Source organism: Triticum urartu, chromosome 2A (genome assembly GCF_056163025.1).
Source record: "Triticum urartu cultivar PI428250 chromosome 2A, HENAU_Tu73, whole genome shotgun sequence".
NCBI classification, from domain to species: domain Eukaryota; kingdom Viridiplantae; phylum Streptophyta; class Magnoliopsida; order Poales; family Poaceae; genus Triticum; species Triticum urartu.
In genome coordinates, this window is record NC_141874.1 from 748,478,553 (window position 1) to 748,500,542 (window position 21,990).

A 21,990-nucleotide genomic window follows, 5' to 3' on the forward strand; every position below is an offset into this window, starting at 1 on the left:
TCCTGGTCGGTGCGCTCTGGATCGGTGACGTGTCACCTGTATCTATGCCGACGGCCACCCGTCACGGCCGTCGGCATAGATTTGACGTCGTTAGCCGGCCGTGATGAGTGTTGTCGGCGGGCCCGCATCTATGCCGACGGCCTATATATGCCGACGGCAGCAATAGGGGTAGTCTGGGATAAGCCGACGGCTGTTATGTGCCGACGGCTGCTGTCGGCGTAGACGGGGATAGCCCGACGGCCATTGTACGCCGACGGCCAGGACCTAGCTGTCGGCATAGCTCGGATTAGGCCGACGGCGGCCGTCGGCATACATTTGGCTGTCGGCTTAGAGCCCTGTTCCCGTAGTGCACCAAAGCTGAACCTTCTGGGTAATTTGCATTGAGCAGTCCAACGAGTAGCAGGATAATCAGCGGCTTGGTGCCCACAAGTATCCCAGATTTGCATTGAAGTGAGATAAGGTTTATTCATGTTTTTATATTTTGTTTCTCTTGACTGGTATGCTTGATTGATTTTCTCCTTCATGCTGTTAGTTTGATGAAAAGAATCCAGAGAAGGGAAGGAAACAGAGAGAGGAAGCATAATATTGGGAGTAAGGGAGATGCTGACAGGTACTTTCCATTTTCCATTCATTTCTCTTGACTGGTAGTTGCGATGATAATCATGTATTTGTCGTTAATGAGAAGATGTGAAGAGTAGTACAAAGTATGTCTTGTTATATAGAAGATGTGAAGAGTTAGAGCATCAAACAATGGAATAGAGTCACGCATGGAATTGCAAGCCAATCATATAGGCATAGACCTGTTTCAAGTTTTTCGATATATATTAAAAAATTATGTAAGTCATTTGAAATATTAATATAAAGAGTTTCTTATTGATGTTTGTTGTTTTGTGAATGTATTCCCGTAAAGAAAAATCTGTTTCAATATATTTGAATGGTGTCATCTTCGAATAAGATCTCTATAAGTCTATAGTAGCAGAAGTTCTTATTTTCCTAAAATCTGGAAATTATACAATTAGCTGTATAAATTATAAAATTGTTGTGCAAGGAGTACTTCTGTGATTTCGTTTAGCTCAGATAAAATTGTGTACAAAGATTATAAGTTTCTTGCATTTGAAATACTCCCTCCGTTCCTAAATATTTGTCTTTCTAGAAATTTTAACAAATGACTACATACGGAGCAAAATGAGTGAAGCTACACTCTAAAATATATATATATACATTCGTATGTGGTAGCCATTTAAAATCACTAAAAAGACAAATATTTTGGAACGGAGAGAGTATGTTTTTGCAGTATTTGCGTTGGTCAATATGTGGCTTGCATGTAGATGATAATTGGAATTTTGTTTGCTTTTTTATTTCTAGGGTGAAGCAGCAATTTCAAATAAAAGATATATATGTTAGTTATGTTCTTAAAATTATTTGTTCAGATTTGTACCTGCATGCAAATTGAATAATGATCTATTTTACTTAGATACGTGCATTTGCACGTACACGATTACTAGTAAGGTTAAATTAAAACCACATACGGCAAGCAAATACCACTTCGTACAGAAAAAAGATATCACACTTCGTACCTTTCATATCTGTACTGTAGCAACCCTTGGGTCCCGAAAATACAGTAAAACAGGTCAAGTGTTTTTCGCGCCAAAAAAAGGGGCAAGTGTTTGCCTTCCTTTGTTCTGTCAAAGAATAAATGACAGTCTATCTGTGCAGATAGAGATACGCATGCTTCTGCTTTTCTAAGGCTGGTCATAGTGGGAGTAACTTAAGTAGTAACATAGTGCACTTCGATAAATTTTTGCTTATGTGACATGTAGTTAATGAGAAGTGGTAACATAATATGTTACTATAACATAGCGCTTCTCAACACAAGATGAGTCTACAAGCCATTAAATGAAGCTACATATGACACTACTAGTATGTTACTTTGCACTATGAAGGTAGTAACTTAGACTAGTGTCATATGCATGATACTAGTATAAGTTACTCCCCACTATGACCAGTCTAAGGCCTCTGATGTCTGATCCACGCTGAATCCTACTGCTCCCTCCCTACCATGTAAATAATCGTGTAACCTTATTATTCCTACATAGAGTACTTTCTTGTCCAATTTGACAATTGCGATTACGACCATGCTTCAATGTGAAGTTTACCGGCCACCATGCAGTGGCGGAGCCAGGATTCGAGTATAGGGGAAGGGGGCGAGTACATATATTGATCTAATCTCGTTGGTAATTACTCATCGCTGCTACTAAAATTGTCGATCATTGGGGGGGGGGGGGGGGGCAGGCCCCTGCTCGTCCCCCTGGCTCCGCCCCTGCCACCATGTGCAAGTGCAAAACTATTTCAAAGGAATATATAACACCGGTTGCCTCATTGACACGCCTGACAGTTGGGAAACATGTTTTTCTTTCGTTATCTACAGAGTAAGAGCATCTCCAGCCGTTGGCCCTCCAGGGGGCGCCTAAAATCGCCGCCTGGGGGTGAGTCGGCGCAAAAAAATCGGCCTGGGGACGAGTTGATCCCCAGCCGCCCGCCCCAGGGCCGCCCCAGGTGCGTTCAAAAAAGGCAAAAATATAGCAAAGTTTGGCGAAATTCGGCGAAGTTCGGCATATATTACATAATAGTCGCGGATTTTTATTACATAATATGTCTAATTAAAAAAAGAAACTGGCTGAACGCGGAGTAGTCCCCATCGTCGCCGCCATCGTCGCCGCTATTGTCGTCGTCGGGCTTCTCCTCCTTGACGCGGTCGTCCCTGGTGGACCCCTGACCGGCGTCACCAACGCGACTGGTGGCGGCGGCGCATCGTCGTCGTCGCTATCCTCAATGACGATGACGCCTCCTTCGTCGCGGCCCCGGCGGCGCTGCGCGAATCGCTGTAGGGCGGCGCACTGGCGCTCCCTCGCCATCTTCAGGGTGTCCACACGTGCCCATTCCAGGGCCGCGTCGTCATCGAGCTTGACGTTGCCGCCGTGCTCCGTCTTCACCGCGGGGAGGAGGCCCGGCTCCGTCTTCACCGCCGCGAGCCCCGGCTCCGTCTTGGGCTTGACGAAGCGCGGAGGAGGAGCCGACGAGGAGGCGCGCCGGCCGCCCTCGTTGATGACGATGCCGGCGCTGCGAGTGCACCGGCCGAGCGGCGTCTCCGCCGCGGGCTCGGCCTTGACGCCGAGCAGCGCCGTAGAGCCGGAGGAGTGCGAAGAAGAGCGTGATGAGGAGGAAGAAGAGGAGGCGCCGAACCTCCTGGGCAACCATTGCCCGTCGCGTCGGCGATGAGCCGTGGGACGCCCTCGAGTGTGCGGCCGGGGACGCCCCACCACAGACGGCGCCCCTCGCTGTTCTTCATGCTGCCGCCTCATCTCCGGGGAAACGCTCGGCCATCGGGAGAGCAAGGGAGAGCGAGGGCTCGACAGCGGCGCTCGGGATAGGGGGCTCGGCGGCGGGTCTCGGGAGAGGCAGAGCTCGGTGGCTAGGGCTAGGGCTGGTGTGGCCAGAGGCGAGGGAGGCCGCCGGCTTTATATAGCCGCGCCGCGCCCGTGTGTACGCGTGCGAGGGAGGGGAGGCGTCGGCGCGTCGTCCCGTGACGCGCCGCCCGTGAGGAATCAATGGTAAGGCTGACCGACGGCAGCCTTGCCATTGATTTCCCGCGGGAAACCAAGGCGTGGGGGGAAGACGACGCGGCGGGCCCGCGGCTCTTTCGCACCAAAACCGCTCGCCCCGGCGTCCCCGAGCGCCTCCCAGCGCGCTGGGTTCGGACTGGGTCCGCCGGCGCTAATTTCGGCCCAGGCCGGCGAAAATCGGGCTCCTGGGGGCGCGACTGGGCCGATTTTTCTGCGCCGGCGCGAAAAAATCGTCTGAGAAGGCCTTTCTGAGGGCGCGGCTGGAGATGCTCTAAGAAGAAATGCTAAATGAAAGGGTTTGGCGGAAAATTAACTTGCTAGGTTAGTGGAGAATTTGGCGGTGCAGAGGAACCCCTTGGCGCGACGGTCTAGTTGGCAACACCGTCTCCGTCGCTTCTATTCGTCGGGAGGATAGGGGGGCGACGGAGAGACGGCTGGGGACGGTGGGCGAGGGAGTTCTGGCCGGCGCCGGCGGCGGACCCTACCGCTCGCTCCGTCGTCCCTCGCGACCTCGCCTGTCCACTGTTTCCCATTGGTTCTGACGGAGAAGTCTCGGCCCAAACTTCTCTTTCGTTTCATCTGAGCCTATCCACCAGCTTCAGCCCAAACCAAATGAGAAAAACCAAACTGGAAACCCCAGCTTCAGCCCAAACCATCCCCGGGCTTTCATTTGGGCCCATCTTCCTCGTGTCAGCTCTCCCCAAGACATCCCTTTACTACCGGAGATCCTCAAAACAAAACAAATTGGGGACCCTCCTTTGCACAGTAAGCGAAATACATGAATATATAAGGGGTCCTCGGTTACGATACCTTTTGAAAACACAACTATTTTGGATCGTATTCCACTAACAAAGACCATGCATGATCTAAGACGCACGGTCATTGGGTTTTATGCTCCTGTGACTTACAGACCATATGCTCGCAAAAACTACACATCCTAGGTGGTCAATATCACTTTATTCATAGGACCCATGGGCGGATAGTTGAAATCTCCGCACAACGTACAGTTGCAGCCGTCGGGAACACAATAGGACACTGAATCACACTTGGCACCTTCTTTGCATTTCGCCCTTCCTCTCTCATCATACCAGTCACTACATGAGCTTCTGCAAGCGTCGGAACTACATGATGTCGTCAGTGGTGGGATAATAAATGGCTGACAACCTTTTCAATCTGCCGTGTCTGGAAATCATCTCCACAAAAAACACCCATTATTACTATAATTTGGTACAATGGATCGCTAGAGCAAGTTGCTGCATGAATGGGACTATGCCTGATGGTAACATGACGAAAGCGAGGGTCAGGAGTAGCGTAAGGGTTGCCCTCATCTTGGTAATGTTGTGGCATAGATATGAAACGTCGATAGCTGTCTTGGTAGGTTGCGATGGAGAAATTATGCAATGGTAACCATTATATAATGGCTGATATGAATGGTTGCTAATGTAACCAAGGAATTCATTAAAAAATAAAATGGTGACAAATTAATGGCAATTAAATGCATTAATTTGTCTCTAGATACACATGTACCAGTAATTAAGTTGAACTCTAGTATAGCAAGGAAGTGCAAGTTTGGACCTAGATCCCAGACTAGACAGTTTTGCACTAAACAATAGGAAAAGAACAATAGTAGGCCTACCTTTTGCACTAAGAAATTTAACATGCCTTTATTGATATGAAAGACATGTCAACTAATTCCTACAGTTTTTCTATGACCTTGTGTTTCATTCCTATCATGTGTTCCAAACATGGCCTTAATGTTTCACGTGTCTTTCTACCTTTTCTAATTAAAATGTGTCATGATGAAACTTAAATAGCTGGTTCTATTTATTTTTGACGTGTTTAAGGCATGTTTTTTTTACTGAAGTGTTTAAGGCATGTTGTACAAAACGTGTTGAGTGATATGGTGTGGTAATATAGCATGTTCATCAAGTGATATATCTTGAAAAATCTATAAATGTTTAATGTTTGGCTAGGTGATCCATTTATATCTTACATGGTTTGGCAAGACCAAATAGTAAATTCAGGAGTTTCAATGTATATATAGGTTAGGGCAAGAAATTTGAGGGTGCATTTCGAGTTTATTGTAACTATGTCAACGCCAATTTGTTAGATTCAAAGACGATCACGTTGAAGAGCACATATCACATGGTTTATCCCATTGTCTTAGTAAGGATACTTCTTTGCACACACCGAATGTTGAATGATTGTTTTTAAAACATTGGATTTATGTAAGTGGAGAGTCTTTCCTCCCACCTCCATATTCTTTCTCCCAATTAATGATCTTTTTTTATCTCCCGACATTGATTATTCCCTCCTCCTCCTCTCATTGGAACAAGGTACGTACATTTCTCTCACGTGCATGGCTCCTTCCCTTGCTCAATTAGATACATCATCATCGAGGAAGCGTTGTATGAGCTACTTGCCACGTTCAATGTGTTGTGAGTCGATAATTTATCAAATAGATGGAAGTCTATGAGTGTTAAAAAATTAATACTCCCTCTGTTTCTAAATATAAGACCTGTTAGAGATTTTAATATGGACTACATACAGATGTATATAGATGCATTTTGAATGTACATTTACTCATTTTGCTATGTGTGTATTATGTATTGGAATATCTAAAAAGGCTTATATTTAGGAACAGAGGGAGTAGATCATAACTTCGGATGAACTTGATTCTTTTTAAGATTCTTTTCCCAAGCTTTGGTTTAGGAGTTTTCATATGTGTCATGACAAATCTCATTTGAAAAGAAATACAGTACGATGGTGCGAAGCTAGGTATTTCCTTGTTGCTTGGAAGTATTATATGGTGGCTTTGCATCATGCGAACTTCCTTCACAAAGTTGTCTCCCAGACACCACCATAACTCTATTTTTGTCCTTTGATGGAATAAAACACATGATTTGGCTGCCACTTATAGCCCATTTTAGAAACATACTAAAAATAATTGGAATTGCAATTTGCAAACATCAATCGGAACTACCTTTGCTAGGTTAAAATAAACATAAATCAAGAGAAAAATCTTGAATTAACTTGACTTCATCATAATTGTAGCTACTTCGTGTTAATCAAAGAAAAGCTTGACTAGATCAATACGCAGAAAGATTCATCTCAAAAGGAGTAATAGACCAGAAATTTATGACCATTACAAGGTTAGATTCAAATTTGTATAATTTTCAAAATATAGATAAGTAATTTGAAAAGTTAGAAAATTCAAAAGAAAGAATATGCAAAAAGATTCATTGAATTTTGAGCTAACACTAAAAACTTATGGTAGTTTGAAGTTCTAGTGGCTTTTCTGCAAAGTTGATAGTCAGCCGGCGGGAACCGGAAATGTGGCGCGTCCTGGTGCAGTGGGTTTGTTTTGAATTGCGACGCTCTATTTGAGATTTATGGCCATGGGTTGCGTGCCGGCTCGCTGCGGTAAATGATACGTATAATATAGATCATCATATCTAGATCTAACTGTGCCCAGGATGCTTGATTCCTAGTGTTTCGAGGGGTATCAGTTGTGCCCTTGGTCACTAGGGTCGTGGCCTATTTATTGGTGGCCTCGACTTGGGCAAGGAGGCATGGGAAGGTGTTGCATGGTCGTGTTTAGGGTGGACATGCCATGGATGCCGAGGTGCGCTCGGACTCCGTCTGAAAGAAGGAGATGATAGGCGGGGCCCACATGTTAGGGAAAGAAAACAAAGAATGAGATAGATGTGATGCATGCGATGTTTGGTTTGGACTGGTCAGTCGTGTGGGGGGCTGCTATGTATCACTTGACCTAAGCAACATTCTCGAGTCGCTCAACGCCGCCCAATCTAGCATCGTTTACATAGGCAAGGCATAGTGAGCTAGCCCATGGTAGGCGCAGTGCTCACAGCAAGCCATCTCTTTTTTTTCAATCTTTTCACATCTTCTTTGCTCTTCGATTTTATATTAATTTCAAAGTGTTCACAAATTTTAAAAATGCTCACGAATTTTCTTTTCATGAATTTGAAATTTTTCGGAAATTTACTAAAATTTTCACAAACAAAAAGATGTTCAAGAGTTCAAAAAAGGTCAATTTTATAAACTATTTATTATTTTAAAGAATGTTCAGTCAATTTTTTGCGAATTTGAAAAATGATCGCACATACATAATATGTTCACGCATTTAAAAAAATCATTAAATTTAAAAACATACGTGAATATTTAAAAAATGTTCATGATGTTTTTAAAAATATATTTTTGAAAGGAGAGAAAAAGGGAAAATAAAACTGAAAACTAAAAAGAAAAAGAAAAATCACAAGGGAAAACCGGCCTGGGTTCTTCCCAAAACCAGATTAGAAGCTTCTCAAATCTTCTGGCGAATGCGCTCGTTCGTGCCAACTTCATGGGCAGGCCCTCGTCACGATGCCCGTGGGCGATTTCCTCTGGCACGTATCTTTTTGAAAACCAATTAAATTAAATTAAATTAATTAAATTGAGATACGTACTTTAAATACTTCCCTAAACATTGTCATGATTTTCTATTGGTATTTTCTGGTACGTATCACTTTAAGCGATACGTATCATTCGCGCCTCGTGTATCAATTACGTACCACTTCAGCTTGTTGGCTGGGCTACAACGCTACGCTATGTAGTGCAAAATAGAGGCCTCGGCCCCTTACTGTTTTAATTGTTTTTCTAACTTCTCTTAAACAAAATAGGAATTGAATATCTCTAATAATTCTATTTTAATTCTAAAAAACTTTAAATCACTCATTTATACCCAACGACAGATATTTCCTGACATAAATATATTACAAAACATACTTCTGCAAAATAAAGGCTATATTAGGCCTTATAAAATAGTTTTGAAAATAGTTTTAGGGTTCAAATAGCAAAAATACATTTGAACTCCAGATCACTCAATCCAAAATAATAAGTAAAGGCAATTTCTGACTCTCTTTATATTCGAGGAATCCTTGTTACTTCCTCTCTCTCTAGCAATTGAATTGCAATACGATCTTTTAATATTTAGGAAATAGTTTATTTCAATTTCCAAATAAATATTCAAACCTTACAACTATTGTTGGAGTTGGGTGTTTGGATACTTTGAATAAGCAAAGAAAATACTAAATGGAAACATGGAAAAGTCCTTTTATTCCCTCTGTCTTAATATTCAAACTTCAAAGCTTAAAATCCTCATAAAATTTGATCACTCAGACAACCCTTCCTAATTTTATTTAAATTCCAGAAAATTAAAATTTTGGGGTCGTTATAGCCTCTTCCTCTGCTGCATTTGACACATCGAAGCCCCTGGAGCTCACGAGATCCAACCTCTTCCACAACCATCTTCTTTCTCCACTCAATTCCACCGAGGCGGTCATGCAAGCATGACCAACCTCGCGCCTCCACCATACTTATGCACCATGCGACCTCATCACACACTCATCGTGTCCCACCCTGACAACACCTGACCCCCCCCCCTTACCCCACACACAAATCAACTTTGAATGAATTGAAAAGGGGGAGAAATCATGATTCGTACCTCTCATGGATAAGCATGCGACAACACTTGAACCGTGTGGAAGAGGACTATCAGAAGAAGAAAACACGATAGAGGATGGAGGCAATGCGCCGGTAAGAGAGAGGTAAGGAATCGGGGGATGCGGCATCGTCGGGTCGTTGCCGAGGGCACCGAGACGGCTTGACGTGAGAAGCAACCAACACAAGAGGCAACGTAGTAGGAGGGGGGAGGGGTGCATGTGTGAGGCGTTCCGACGGAAGACATGGAGGATGCGCCACGAGGTCTGGGGAGCTGCGAGATATTGCTCTTTTTTCTCGACCCTCATGGAGAGAGATGAGGAAGGGGCTGGTTTGCAGATGAGATAAGGTGTTGTCGTGAGTGTGCGAGCGGTTTAGTGACGGAGAATGTGTCATGCGTGAAAGCCACCGAGCGAGCGTTCACTTTATAGAATTTTCTTATATTTTTAAAAAGAAAGGAGCATAAAATCTGTTATGAATAGAAAACATTTTTCTAAGGAAAAAGGTGAACAAAAGCAGCGCGTGGCGGAGCAAGCAAAGCGCACCGTCCAAAAAATCCAAATCCAAAACCACCACCCCCCACCCCACGGACGACGCACGCGAAGTCCACAGCACCAGTCCAACCGCACCCGAGCCGCGCCGACCAAAAACCTTCCCCCGCCTCTCCCCCTTCCTCCCTCCCCACCTCCGCCGCAGCCCACCATGGACCCCTTCTTCGCCGCCGACGACGCCGCGGACGAGCTCCCGCGCACCGCCTCCCACCCCTTCGACGACGCCGAGGACGACGAGGGCGCCGCCGCGGCCGGGGCCGACGGCGGCGCGGGAGGGTACGCCTCCTTCGCGGACGCCGGGTACGGCTCCTTCGCCGACGCGGGCCCCGAGGAGGATGAGGAGGAGGTGGTGGACGAGGAGATCGCCGCCGACTCCGACGGCGGAGCCGTCCCCGTCCGCCACGTCTCCGGCGGGTACGCCCCCGCGGCCTTCTTCCCCGACTCGGACTTCGGGGGCGGGGACGACGACGGCGCCGTCCTGCCGCCGCCCTCCGAGATGGGCAGGGAGGAGGGGGCCCTCCTCCGCGAGTGGCGCAGGTGAGCACCGCCCCCACCGATCCGTTTTTGCCTGTTGCTATCCGGTTCCTGGTCCTGACAGAGCTAGGGTTCCGGGGCTTGGAATTAGATCTAATCTAACGCTCTGCTCCTGCTATTCTCGCCTAATGTTCAGTTAATTCAGCAACCTCGAGGTGCTGAACTCAGTTGCAATTCTGTGTACGGAAGCCTGTATTTTTATGTCTGCTCAATTCGATTAGGATGGAACTAGAAATTGAGTAGTGGATTTATGACTTCTCTCGTAGAACTGAATCTGCTAATTACAGTCTATATACAATATTGCAACTCTGCAACTCTGCAGGTAGTTCAAGTTTTGATATTTACGTATGGTTAAGTTAACAGTTTACTGATTATCACTGAACTTGGAGTAGGTGTTTACATGGTTGGCATAGAAAAGTGGTGGATGTGCATTCATCTTTTATTAGGGTCGCTTGTTCAGTTCCTTAGAGTAAATTGTGGTTTAACCTGTTGGTTGGCAAAGGTGCAACTGCACAGCTGGGGGGCATAAACATAAATGCGCTTCCCTTGTGAAGCTATCTAACCTACCTTGTATGCTACCGATAGTTTGGTATTTTGGTGATATCATGCTCAGTACCCCACGATGATGAGCTGTGCATATCGTCTCTTTCAGTTGCTTATGTCCTGTAGCGTAACTGATACTTTACTTCCATTACATCAGTTTTCTGTGCCAGCTTACAAAAAACCAAACAAGCTCCATTAAAACCGATCAGTAAAGCTGTAATGGTGTGTGCTAGCTGGAACACAACGCAGCCGCTTGTCTGCCAGTGGCCGAGCATGCATTATTTGTGTTTCTGAAGTGTGTCTGAGTGGCATATTCTTGTACTCTGCACTTGCATTGCTTTTCTGAACATGTTTTTTTTCCTTTTTTGTAATTTGCTGCATGCCTATCGGCAACTCTAATTCTGTATTTATGACTGTAAGATTATTAGTTGTAGAATTGATGAATTTGTGTTGTATGATTTGGCCCAAATTTGTGGTATGCTCTGTGTGATCTAGGCATTGTGATGTCAGTAGTATGCTTCATTTTTGCTGTGATAGTTGTCATACAGAGATCCCAGTAAACTAGTTATGCAATGTCCTTTGATAATGGCCTTGTGTTGTGTCCTGATACCTGAACCCTGATAACTGGCCTACCACAGTACCCTGTAGAATTGAATGATGTAGCCATTTTTCTTCCTTGAATTATCCTTTTTCTGGTTTCCCTTGCATGGTGTAAATTCTGCTCTGTCTATGAGCTATAGTTTGAACAGCTTCATTGTGGTTTCAGGCAAAATGCTCTAGTTCTCGAGGAAAAAGAACAGAAGGAGAAGGAGCTCCGTGCCCAAATAATTGCAGAAGCTGAAGAGTTCAAGATAGCTTTCAATGAGAAGAGGATACAGACCTGTGAGACGAATAAGGTCCATAGCAGGGAAAGAGAGAAGGTACGTGAGGGGGCATTTCTTAATTATGTAATATTCTGTAAGCAAATCTGCATTGATCACTGTGGACTTGTGGTGTTCTGCAGATTTTTGTAGAAAGCCAGGAGAAATTCCATGCCAGCGCAGACAAGCAGTACTGGAAATCAATCTCGGAGCTCATCCCACATGAGATCGCTACCATCGAGAAGCGGGGCAAGAAAGACAAGGACAAGAAGCCATCCATCTCAGTCATTCAGGGCCCCAAGCCCGGCAAGCCCACCGACCTCTCCCGTATGCGCCAGGTCCTAGTGAAGCTGAAGCATGCTCCTCCACCGCACATGATGCAACCTCCACCAGCCCCTGCTGCCAAAGAAGGCGCGAAGGAAGGTGCGAAAGACGGCGCACCAGCACCAGCAAATGGAGCCAAGCAGCCCGTGGAGAGCAAAGAAGCACCCGCCAACGGCCCCGCCGCAGAGACGGAGAAGGAGCAGACCACAGCATCAGAGTAGCTTCTTTTCTTTTTACAGAAACACCAGAACCTTGACTATGCTTAGAAGGAAACTTTATTTTCAAAAATACCCGGAGTGTCGCCTACCCTGTAGCGGTCTTTTTTGTAGAGATCCGCATCAGGATGGCTATGTATCGATCAGTTCTGAACATTCAGCTTAGTGTCACAGCAAACAACTGCACTCTTTACTGTTTTCTCCTGGTTCCAGACTTTTTGGATGGGTGAATACATTATGGTCTTAAACCAAAAGCTGAGAAGTTAACTGAATGTGATGACAATATGACATGCCTGATTGATGACTCTGCAAATGCTATTCAACTACTTCACTTCATGCTGTCCAAACAAGCAGCAATTTTACATTGCCCTGGCATGAATCACTAGTCTATTATTTACAGCTTCTACTTGCCGCATTGACACAAACACACTCAGGAGCAGAAACAGTGCATATCTAAGTATGTGCTGCCCTCTATGGTACTGTCACCCTACATAATAATGTAACTGAACAAAGCAGACCACCCTCCCTGGCGCCTTGTTTCACCTAGGGCTGATGTCGGTCACCGTCTGCGGCACAACCGTGCTGAACATGTCGGAATCGTCTGCCGTGGTCGAGTTCTTGAACCTCGAGTCGCTGGAGGCCGTCGCCTTGGAGACACCACTATTGTACTCACTGATGTACCCCGGCGCTGTCAGCTCCCTCTCGTTGATCCGGATGGGCTTGGACAGCATCTTCACCACCTGCAGCATCGACGGGCGGCGCGCCGCCGCCGCCTGCGTGCAGAAGAGGGCCACCTTGATGTACCTGATGGCCTCCTCATCAGGGTAATCCCCAAGGTCTGGATCAACCAGTTCCTTGAGGTTCCCTGCTTCATACAGCTCCCAAGTCTGTTGTCAATGAATGTTCAGAGTTAGACCAGAATCAGAGTTAGACCAATCTTTTTACTGGCATAAAGTCAGGGCGAAGCTGCAAGCTAAGTTCACCACATAACTGTAGTAGATATATTTTCACCAGATAATGTTGCTGTTCTGATTTCTGAAACGGTATTACAAACATGTCTTCATTTGTGGAATTCAGATAAGCAGGTATAAGAAGCACATGATAGTAAGCAAGAACTGACCTTCTCTAGAAGAAACTTATCATCAGCCAGCAGGCTCCTCGAGCCACTCTTGCCGCTGATGATCTCGATTACAAGGACCCCGAAGCTGTATATATCTGCTTTCTTAGTCAATTGGCCATGCCATGCATATTCAGGTGCAAGGTAACCTCTGCATGAAATCCAATGTTCAGAGTTAATTCAAGGTAACAGGAGAATAAACAACAGGAGCAAGTAGACAATGGGATAGATGAAAGCAGAACTAATAATTGAAGGAAATGCAGTACTAATAATTTAGAAACCACTGTACTTTCCAGTTAAATGACCTGCAAATCGCAATGTACTCACGTTGTTCCAGCTACTCGGGTACTGATGTGGGTGATATTGTCTGGAAATAGTTTGGCCAGACCAAAGTCCCCGATCTTGGGGACGTAATTTTTGTCGATAAGAATATTGCTAGCCTTGATATCTCTGTGCACGATCGGTGACGGGATCTCTTCATGCAGGTACGCAAGACCTCTGGCAACACCGATGCATATGGAAGACCTTATGCTCCAAGTAAAATTGGCCGGATCACTGTTAGAAGCTGTGGAACCACAAGGTAAACTGTTAAGCCACAAAGAAAATCACCATGTTAATATAGTGACAGGAGAATAGGTTCATTTTTTCATACCCAAGAGTGCACGGTCGAGGCTGCTGTTCTCCAGGTACTCATACACCAAAATGCGATTTTCTTCTTCGACGCAACAGCCGATCAATTCAACAAGGTTAGGGTGCTTCACGTTGCTGATAACGTCGATTTCTGTCAAGAATTCTCTGATGCCCTGCCTGGATTCGGCAGAGAGAACTTTGACCGCGACATCTTGCTTGTTTGGTAGGGTTCCCTGAACACAGAAACGCTGATCAGCCATGCAAAGCATTGGCAGCTTAGAGCAAACAAGTTTGAGCCATACAATTCCCTCACAAAGGGAGATGAAAATGTCACCTTATATACTGTCCCGAAACCACCTCGGCCGACTTTGTTGTTGCGGTCGAAGTTGTCGGTTGCTGATTTCAGCTGAGCATAGGAGAAGAGCCTTATGTTCTTCTCAGCTGAAATGCCTGAAAGCAGCAACATTTGGAAGGATGTTTAGTTAAGTGTTGTCCAAAATTTAGTTCAGGATGGTAGGTAAGGTGCAGACAGAGATGAACTTTTAGTTTCGGCATGTCTGTAATTATATATTCATTGGGATAAGTGGTGGGAACAAGAAGTGATGGCAGAATACTCCATTAAGGCAAGGGTCATAACAGCAAAATTGCAGGCTGTTGGGTAAATTTTGCAACGCAAAACGAAGCCTTACCGCTTATGCTGGCCTGAGAGTTAAGATTCTCCTGTTGCCTATGGAAGTAGAGATTCTTCTCCTGTTGTTGTTTCTTGGCTCTTGGGAGGCAACACCAGCTCATTATACTCAGTTGGTATGGTGGCAGGCAGGCTTGTCAAACTCCGAGGAACATTCAGCAAAGGCGGCGCGGCGCTCTTACTCTGCATGAACATATTTCAGGGGACAAAACCTTGTCACACAGCTCAAGTATGACAATTTTATGAAAACTGGAAGTGCAGGTGAGGCCAAGTTGGAACGAATTTCTTAAAGAAAAAAACACTTGCCTAAAAATAAAGAAATGTTATAAAAACTGAAAAGTGCAACAGAGGCCAAATTGGACTGAGATTTTATAAGAAGTGAAAGTTGAGGAGAGGCCAAGTTGGGCTTAAATTCATGACAGCCTCAAATCAGGAGGGGAGGGATGGGCATGAGAATGAACCTCAAATCGACACCTCACGGATAAAACAAACACAAAACTGCAATTAACCTCAAATCTACCGTGGAAGCACCTGCCGGGTAAGAAAAGACACAAAAGCGCAAGAAGCTTTGCTCCAGGTTGCAGGTGAGTCTGGATCTCAGATCGGAAGAAGTGCCACAAAAAAAGTAAGTAAGTATTAGCGGCTAGCTAGCTAAGGTGCGGCATGAGAAGGCGCGGCGCAGAAATGGATCGGGTGGCGGCTTGTTAAGGACACATGTATACCAGAGGGCTTGAGAAGTTGGCAAATAAACAAATACTAGGAGTAGTACAAAGTAAGGAGTTGCTGATAAAGAATTAGTTGTACAAGGTAGGCGACTGTAGACGACAACGGCCGGGCACGCTTGCTTGGTGTGTTCTTCCCGGGTGAGTCGAGTCAGATCGGCGGCGAGCGAGCGGCGGCGGCACACCACAGGCAGAGGAAATGGATAGGTAGGGGCCGGGACGGGGGAAGAAGCGAGGGAGGGAGGTGGTTGGGGGCTTGAGTTACTCTATGTAGATTTCTCCTGTAGCCCGCCCGCAGGTTGGAAACAATTATACGACTAGTGGTACGAGGGGGAGGGAGACTAATCAGAGTCAGACCAACCAGATGAGATGATGATACAACTTTTTTTTTTTGCGGGTGAGATGATGATACAACTAGTGGACACACACACACGCTGAAATGTTTTCTTCTTCCTCCTCTTCTTCTAGAGAAGGGAAAGAAAATGGGTAAAATACGAGAGAGAGACGGGGGAAGAAGAAGGGGCCTCGCTGTCAGCTGATTAAATTGTCAGAGAATTATGTGTCTCATCTCATACTACTAGTCCTAGTGCAACAACCTCCTCCGGCTGTGCGTGCTCTGTTTTTGTCAACACGCTGCCCCCTGTGTGGTTCTAAAAAGTCGATTCGATGGTGCGACTGCGGTTTGTTCGCTGCTGCTGGCTGGTCCAGCCAGAGCGATCCTAGTCGACTCGTGGGTGTGAAAGCCTGGTCGACCTAGCGAGGCTGGCTGTGTCGTGACGTGTGGTGCGATCAACACCACGTTACGTCGAGCTGTCGTATGCCGCACCACACCGCACGCACCAGGTCAGGTCAGGTCAGGTGGCCGGGCAACACGTACGGCCGCCGCCTCCGCCTCACCAAACTTCGCCCGACCCAGTCCCCCCCGCCCTCCCGACGGTTTCCGGCCGGCGACCAGTTCCTGTGCGCGTCGCGATAACTATCGGCTAATACCAAGTGTTGAGGACACGTACGACCTGTCCTCAAGGATCATGATCGACTCATGAGTCGGTCAACCCATAAAATAAGCTCTTCTTGCCGGCCGATTATTCCCCGTTCCGTTTTACACTGGCTAGTGCGTGTCTGGCGTTGGCACGCAGTTGTCTCGTCCGATCGAGCTGAACAAGTCCACAGGCGAGGTGCGTGTGGGTGCTGTTCGACGGTGACTCGACGACGGCGAGTTCCATACGTTTGACGGCACATCGTAGCCTAGCCTAGCTGTAACAGTGCATGTGTCGCTCTCTTGCTCCTTCCGACGTGACACCCTTACTCTGGCATGTGTCACATAGTAGTACTATAGAATATAACTTCTTTTTTGGATCAAATATAATATAACTTCTGATGTGACGAATCTGTCGTGTGCTACGGTTTCGTTTTCTACGGAAAATTAGTTTTGTGTCACACCGGTGGTTTTATAACTTGCGGCGTAGGGCCCTGGGATAGGCGTGGTACCGGGCGAGCGGGACGTGTGACTATCAGAACGGTCGGCCGGCAGATAAAATTACTGTTCTGACCTAAAAGGCTAACAAAATTTTGATTTGATCTCGTTTCAAAAAAATAAATCAATTTTGACCTTTTTGGTTGACGCCAACATCCCTGGCGTATGGGTTGCGAACCAGACGCCAAGTGCACTGCCCGCCTGCCCGTTGACCTGCTGGTAAGTGGATAACCCCCGCGGGCCGAGCCCACCCACCCATCTCTTTTCCTCCTGGCGGCGCACGAAACAGAGGGCTCCTCTCCTTCGCCCCTCTTCTCCCTCACACCAAATCCCCCCTTGAGCTACTCCATCCTCCATCCAAATTTGTAGATCTGAGGCCCCCAAGCATCCTTGAGGTATTCTCCCCCATTCCCTCCAATTTATTTGGATTGAGTTCTCTTCTTTTTGATGCATTATTCAACACTAGGTGATGTTAGATGAGTAGATGGTTTCTTTGTTTTAGGAAATTGTTTATAGTTGATAGATGATTTGGTAGGCAGTAGATGATGTGTAGTTGAACATGTAGGCAAAATCAATTCCGTTTTGTGCATATGTTGTCCATAGGAATTTTTTTTTGAACTAAGAGGGGTGATGAATACATGATTTTTGTATGCAAAATAGACTTGTTTGATAATTTGGTTTGATAGATGATGTGCGTATGTGGTATAACAATACAGTTGAATTTAAATATGATGTCTCTATGTGTAGATAATCCTATTGTTGGCATACTTTATTTGCAAAAGACATGGTGAAATTTGGTACTCTAGATGATATGTATTTGCATATGTGACACCATATTATTTGACAAATTTATTTGATTGAGATGATGTTGGTATGTTTAAGAAGAATTATGTGTGCATATGAAGAAGAAGAAAAATGATGGGGTTATGTTTGAGAATAATGGTGTGTTCATATGGCATAACTTGGAGAAGAAAATTGCATTGTTTGATATTGTTCATGTATTCATAGATGTTTGTGATTTGTTTTGTAGGATGGCGGATGGTGATGGACCTTGGTATGACGGATTAATCGATGAGTGGGATAAGGAGCATCGTGCTCGTGCCATTGAGAACGGACATGTAAGAAGCAAGACTTATCAATTTTCGTTGTTTCTCATTTGTGTTCTTGTATTGATTAAAACATCACTTTATTTGCAGCTTGTAGTTGCTATGCGCATGAGGGGTCATTCCGCTGATGACTTTACTTACGACCCGCGGTACGAGCCTTACATTCAGAGATTGGGTCTTCTCCCATTCGTGTTGCAGTTTAAGCGACGCGCTCCGCCGGTGAACCATGCGACGCTGACCGCACTTGTGGATCGTTGGAGGCCGGAGACTCACTCGTTCCACCTTCCATTTGGGGAGATGACGATGACCCTTGAGGACATGGCTATGATAAGCGGCCTTCCTATCAACGGACAAGCTGTTACCGGTCGTGTCAGTGCCGTTAATTGGCGAGAATGGACTGGCATTTTAATTGGTGTTCAGCCCGACGCCCCTGAGGAAGGCAAGGCAGATACCGCGAGAGTGAGGCATTCTTGGCTAAAAGCGGTTAGAGGAAACACCAATCCGTGTCCTCAGGGTGCTAATGACGTGGTTGTGCAGCAGTACGCGCGGGCCTATCTTTGGTATGTGCTAACCAAGGTAGTCTTCTCAGATGCAACCGGGAACTCAGCCCTCTGGATGTTCCTGAAACTACTCAATAACTGGGATACCCAGTAAGCTGGGGTTCGGCCGCACTAGCATATTTGTATCGTCAGGTAAGAGATATTTGCAACCATTTAACTTGCATTTGTCATGCGCCTCCATATCTAACATGTTTGTTTAATTGCAGCTTGACTTGGCGTGTCGCAGGAAGGGAGATACATCCTCATTGTCTGGGTTTGTTTGGAGCCTATCCGTGTGGATGTGGGAGCGGATCCCGGTTGGACGGCCCGATATCAAGGACCCCAACATGGCAAACTCACGGGGTAATCCAGACGGGCTGCATGATGATGATCCATATCGGCGCCCTACGCTTGCTTACTATTTGGAACAAGTGACAGTGTACACAGGAAGCTCGCATGTGTGATACAAGTGCTATATGAACGAGCTGGACACCTTGACTGCTGAGCAGGTATAGAGAAGTTCGATGAGACCAAATTTAGTCAAGAATGAAACTTGTATCTAACAATATATCTCTTTGTTTTGCAGGTACATTGGTTGCCTTATATGGAAGATCGTGACTATGATCTTAATGAGATGTGGACACGTGATAGCCATCTTTGGTGGACGAGGTGCCCAATGATATGCTTCTTCGCAGTCGAGTGGCACTTTGTAGACCGTGTGGCAAGACAATTTGGAAGAAGACAAGGTATTCCAATTAAGGAGAGCAACGAGGAAATGCTATCTCTGCATCGGTGAGCAAGCATGCCTTGAGTATGTAGTAGAGCATTGAATAAGTCTATGTTTGCTAATGCTTTGTCCCGTGCATCATTTGTAGGTTCGATCGAAGGAACAATCAGGATATATCGGATTGGGCAAACAAACACCATGCGTGGATAGAAATTTGGAATCAAAGAGACACGTTAGTGCAATCAGAGAATAGACCTCACAATCAGTCAGCATATCAGAAGTATCAAGTGTGGTATGCGGATCGTTACCGTTTAAAGCTAAAGCCTGGTTGGACTCACGAGGAGTGGTCGGAGTTGGTGTCTGAAGACCCGGAGACTGCAGAAGGTTATCATACCTTCAACACGACTGTGAGAGACACCAGAGGGGCTCACGTTGACTATGCACCGATGCATGACAAAATGGTAGTCTGTTTGACCTATTCTAACCAACTTGCATCATGTTCTCTTCTTTCAAATACATAAGTTTGGTGTGTTCATGAATTGCAGGGCAGAGAGTTGCTTCTATGCGTCAACGATGCCAATGTTGCACTGAGTCATCCACCTGATGGTGTATTATCTGAGAGGACTCTTAGGAGCACGATGGAGGTGTGACCAATATATTATAAAAGTTTCTTTTCACGGATTATTTATTTGCATCTCATATCATAGCATATTTTGTGTTGTTGCAGAAGTTCAAGAAGCGGTTCCATAAGATGGCAGCAATGCTTTCTTGCCATGGTGCTCAGTCCAGTGACGTGTATGCACCTGGTAGCCGCGCCGCCAGAGCTAATAGATGGCGTTATATCCAGAACGATGAGGACATGGAGGAGGAGGTTCATGAAGAGGAGCCAACACATCAAGAGGAGCCAACACATCATGAGGAGCATGAGTATGATGCAACACATCAAGAGGATCATGAGTATGATGTTGATGCTCCACAACCATCACAGGTTACACAAGCGACACAAGACAATGCTCGCTCTAGGAAAGGCAAAGCCATAGCTAAGACACCAGGCAAGAAAGGTAGAAAGAAGACATGGAACACACAATTCCATAGTCCGGAGTATCCTTATCAGCTTATCCCAACAGGAATGCAAAGATATAAGGCCAACATTGAGGCGGAGGAGGAGGCATACAACAAAGAGGAGGAGGAGGCTACGATCCCTGGCGTCTGGTTTGAAGTCAGGGGACCAGACGCTACGATCCCTGGCGTCTGGTGGTCGACTGGAAGCAAAAGCAGAGGCCTGGACAGCAGAAACAGGGCAGCAGACGCCAGGGTCCATGGCGTCTGGCCCTGTTGTAGTAGTTTTTGCTAAAGGGATGACAAATTCTGATGGGCTCGCCCTATCCAAAACAAATGTTATGAGTTTATTGTGCTGAATAGCAACCGTGTATGCATGTAGTACACTCTTATCTTGCAAACATTCATAGGAAGGTCATGCAGAAAAGTACAAGTCTTGTGCAAGATTCAACAGAAATCAGTTGCAACCAACCGCTAGAGCTACTCTGGGTGCACGGTGTAGCAATAGCAATGGCCATGAATGGACTTAGCAAATGCAGATATGCTTAAGCTGGTACTACTAATTGGCATGCATCCTTGAGGAGAATTAGAGTGTTAATTAATGAAGTAGTAGAGTGAGTAAGCATGGGCAGAGGAGATTCGCACCCTCCGGCGGGCTGGGCGAGACGCAAATAGCAAATGACAAACATAGTTATCACATAATTTCAAATTACACAAATAGTTTCGAATGAGAAGTTCATCACATCCAATGTCTCGAATGACATAAGTAGTTCATGACCATGATGGTCCACGATAGTTGAAATGACATGAACATCACATATAACTCGGTTTCCTGTAGCAATGCAAGTCAACAACCCTTTTCCATCCCCATTCTTGCAACATTTCTTGAATCTTGTCATCATCAGTTATGTCAACCAATTTTCTTTCCCCGGGGCCATCTGACTGCTTCCTGCTGACGTAGTACACAAAATCCTCTTCCTTCAACCCTTGCTTCAACATGAATTTAGTCTTCAACCAATCGAAAGTGAGGTCCACTTCACTAACTTGCACAACACATGGAGACAAGCCTTAGACATGAACAACAGGGCTAAGCACCCACTGAGTACCCTTAGCCATCTACAACACACAAATATCTTAGTACCTAACCTATGATACATTAAACCACGAGGAAAAAAAACTAGGGTTTACAGAAAACTATGATACATTAAACCAACCAAAAAATGGGGGTGGAGTTGATTTACCTTCTTGTTTGGAAATCCTGAAGATCCAACGGTGAAACCGGACCGATTCGTGAGAGATTTGAGGGGGATTAGGGTGGTTGAGAGGGAGTGACGTTGGCAGGGCTAGAGGTGAGAGTGAGTGGAGATGAATGGAATGAGAGGGGTAGAGGTGGAGATGAATGGATGAGAGGGCTAGAGGTGGGCCCAAAGAATCTTATCCACTCGAAAGATGCTCTCTGGACAGGGACCCAGACGCCAGGGACCTTGACGTCTGGGTGTGCAAAGTTGCAATGCTATCATCGGGCAGGTGTCTGGTCTCCTGAGTGACCAAAACAAGCCAGACGCCATGGACTATGGCGTCTGGGTCAGCGTGAGGCATCAGACAGGTGTCTGGTCTGCTGTGTGACCAAAACGAGCCAGACGCCACGGTCCCTGGCGTCTGGGTCGGCGCAACCAAAACAAGCCAGACGCCACGGTCCCTAGCGTCCGGGTCGGCGCGAGGCATCAGACAGGTGTCTGGTCTGCTGCATCACCAAACCGAGCCAGACGCCAGACACCG

The 21,990-nt window shown here is 46.0% G+C and overlaps 3 protein-coding genes across 3 annotated transcripts; 2 read left to right on the forward strand and 1 right to left on the reverse strand.

Moving 5' to 3' along the window:
* The first annotated feature begins 9,723 nt into the window (after nucleotides 1-9,723).
* On the forward strand, nucleotides 9,724-12,348 carry LOC125540304 (clathrin light chain 1). The gene is made up of 3 exons (XM_048703911.2): nucleotides 9,724-10,210; nucleotides 11,517-11,670; nucleotides 11,754-12,348. Exons 1-3 carry the CDS (start codon nucleotides 9,825-9,827, stop codon nucleotides 12,153-12,155), a joined length of 942 nt encoding a protein of 313 aa, XP_048559868.2. The 5' UTR covers nucleotides 9,724-9,824; the 3' UTR covers nucleotides 12,156-12,348.
* A 98-nt stretch (nucleotides 12,349-12,446) lies between these two features.
* LOC125540305 (putative serine/threonine-protein kinase) lies at nucleotides 12,447-15,651 on the reverse strand. Its single transcript, XM_048703912.2, has 6 exons — nucleotides 14,586-15,651; nucleotides 14,231-14,346; nucleotides 13,919-14,129; nucleotides 13,594-13,831; nucleotides 13,270-13,417; nucleotides 12,447-13,036 (listed from the first exon to the last, which is right to left on the reverse strand). The coding sequence occupies exons 1-6, from the start codon at nucleotides 14,686-14,688 to the stop codon at nucleotides 12,689-12,691; spliced, it is 1,164 nt and encodes a 387-aa protein (XP_048559869.1). The 5' UTR covers nucleotides 14,689-15,651; the 3' UTR covers nucleotides 12,447-12,688.
* A 3,373-nt stretch (nucleotides 15,652-19,024) lies between these two features.
* Nucleotides 19,025-20,506, forward strand: LOC147987663 (uncharacterized). Its single transcript, XM_087542470.1, has 4 exons — nucleotides 19,025-19,217; nucleotides 19,301-19,613; nucleotides 19,698-19,796; nucleotides 19,880-20,506. Exons 1-4 carry the CDS (start codon nucleotides 19,030-19,032, stop codon nucleotides 20,504-20,506), a joined length of 1,227 nt encoding a protein of 408 aa, XP_087398596.1. The 5' UTR covers nucleotides 19,025-19,029.
* Nucleotides 20,507-21,990: the final 1,484 nt, after the last annotated feature.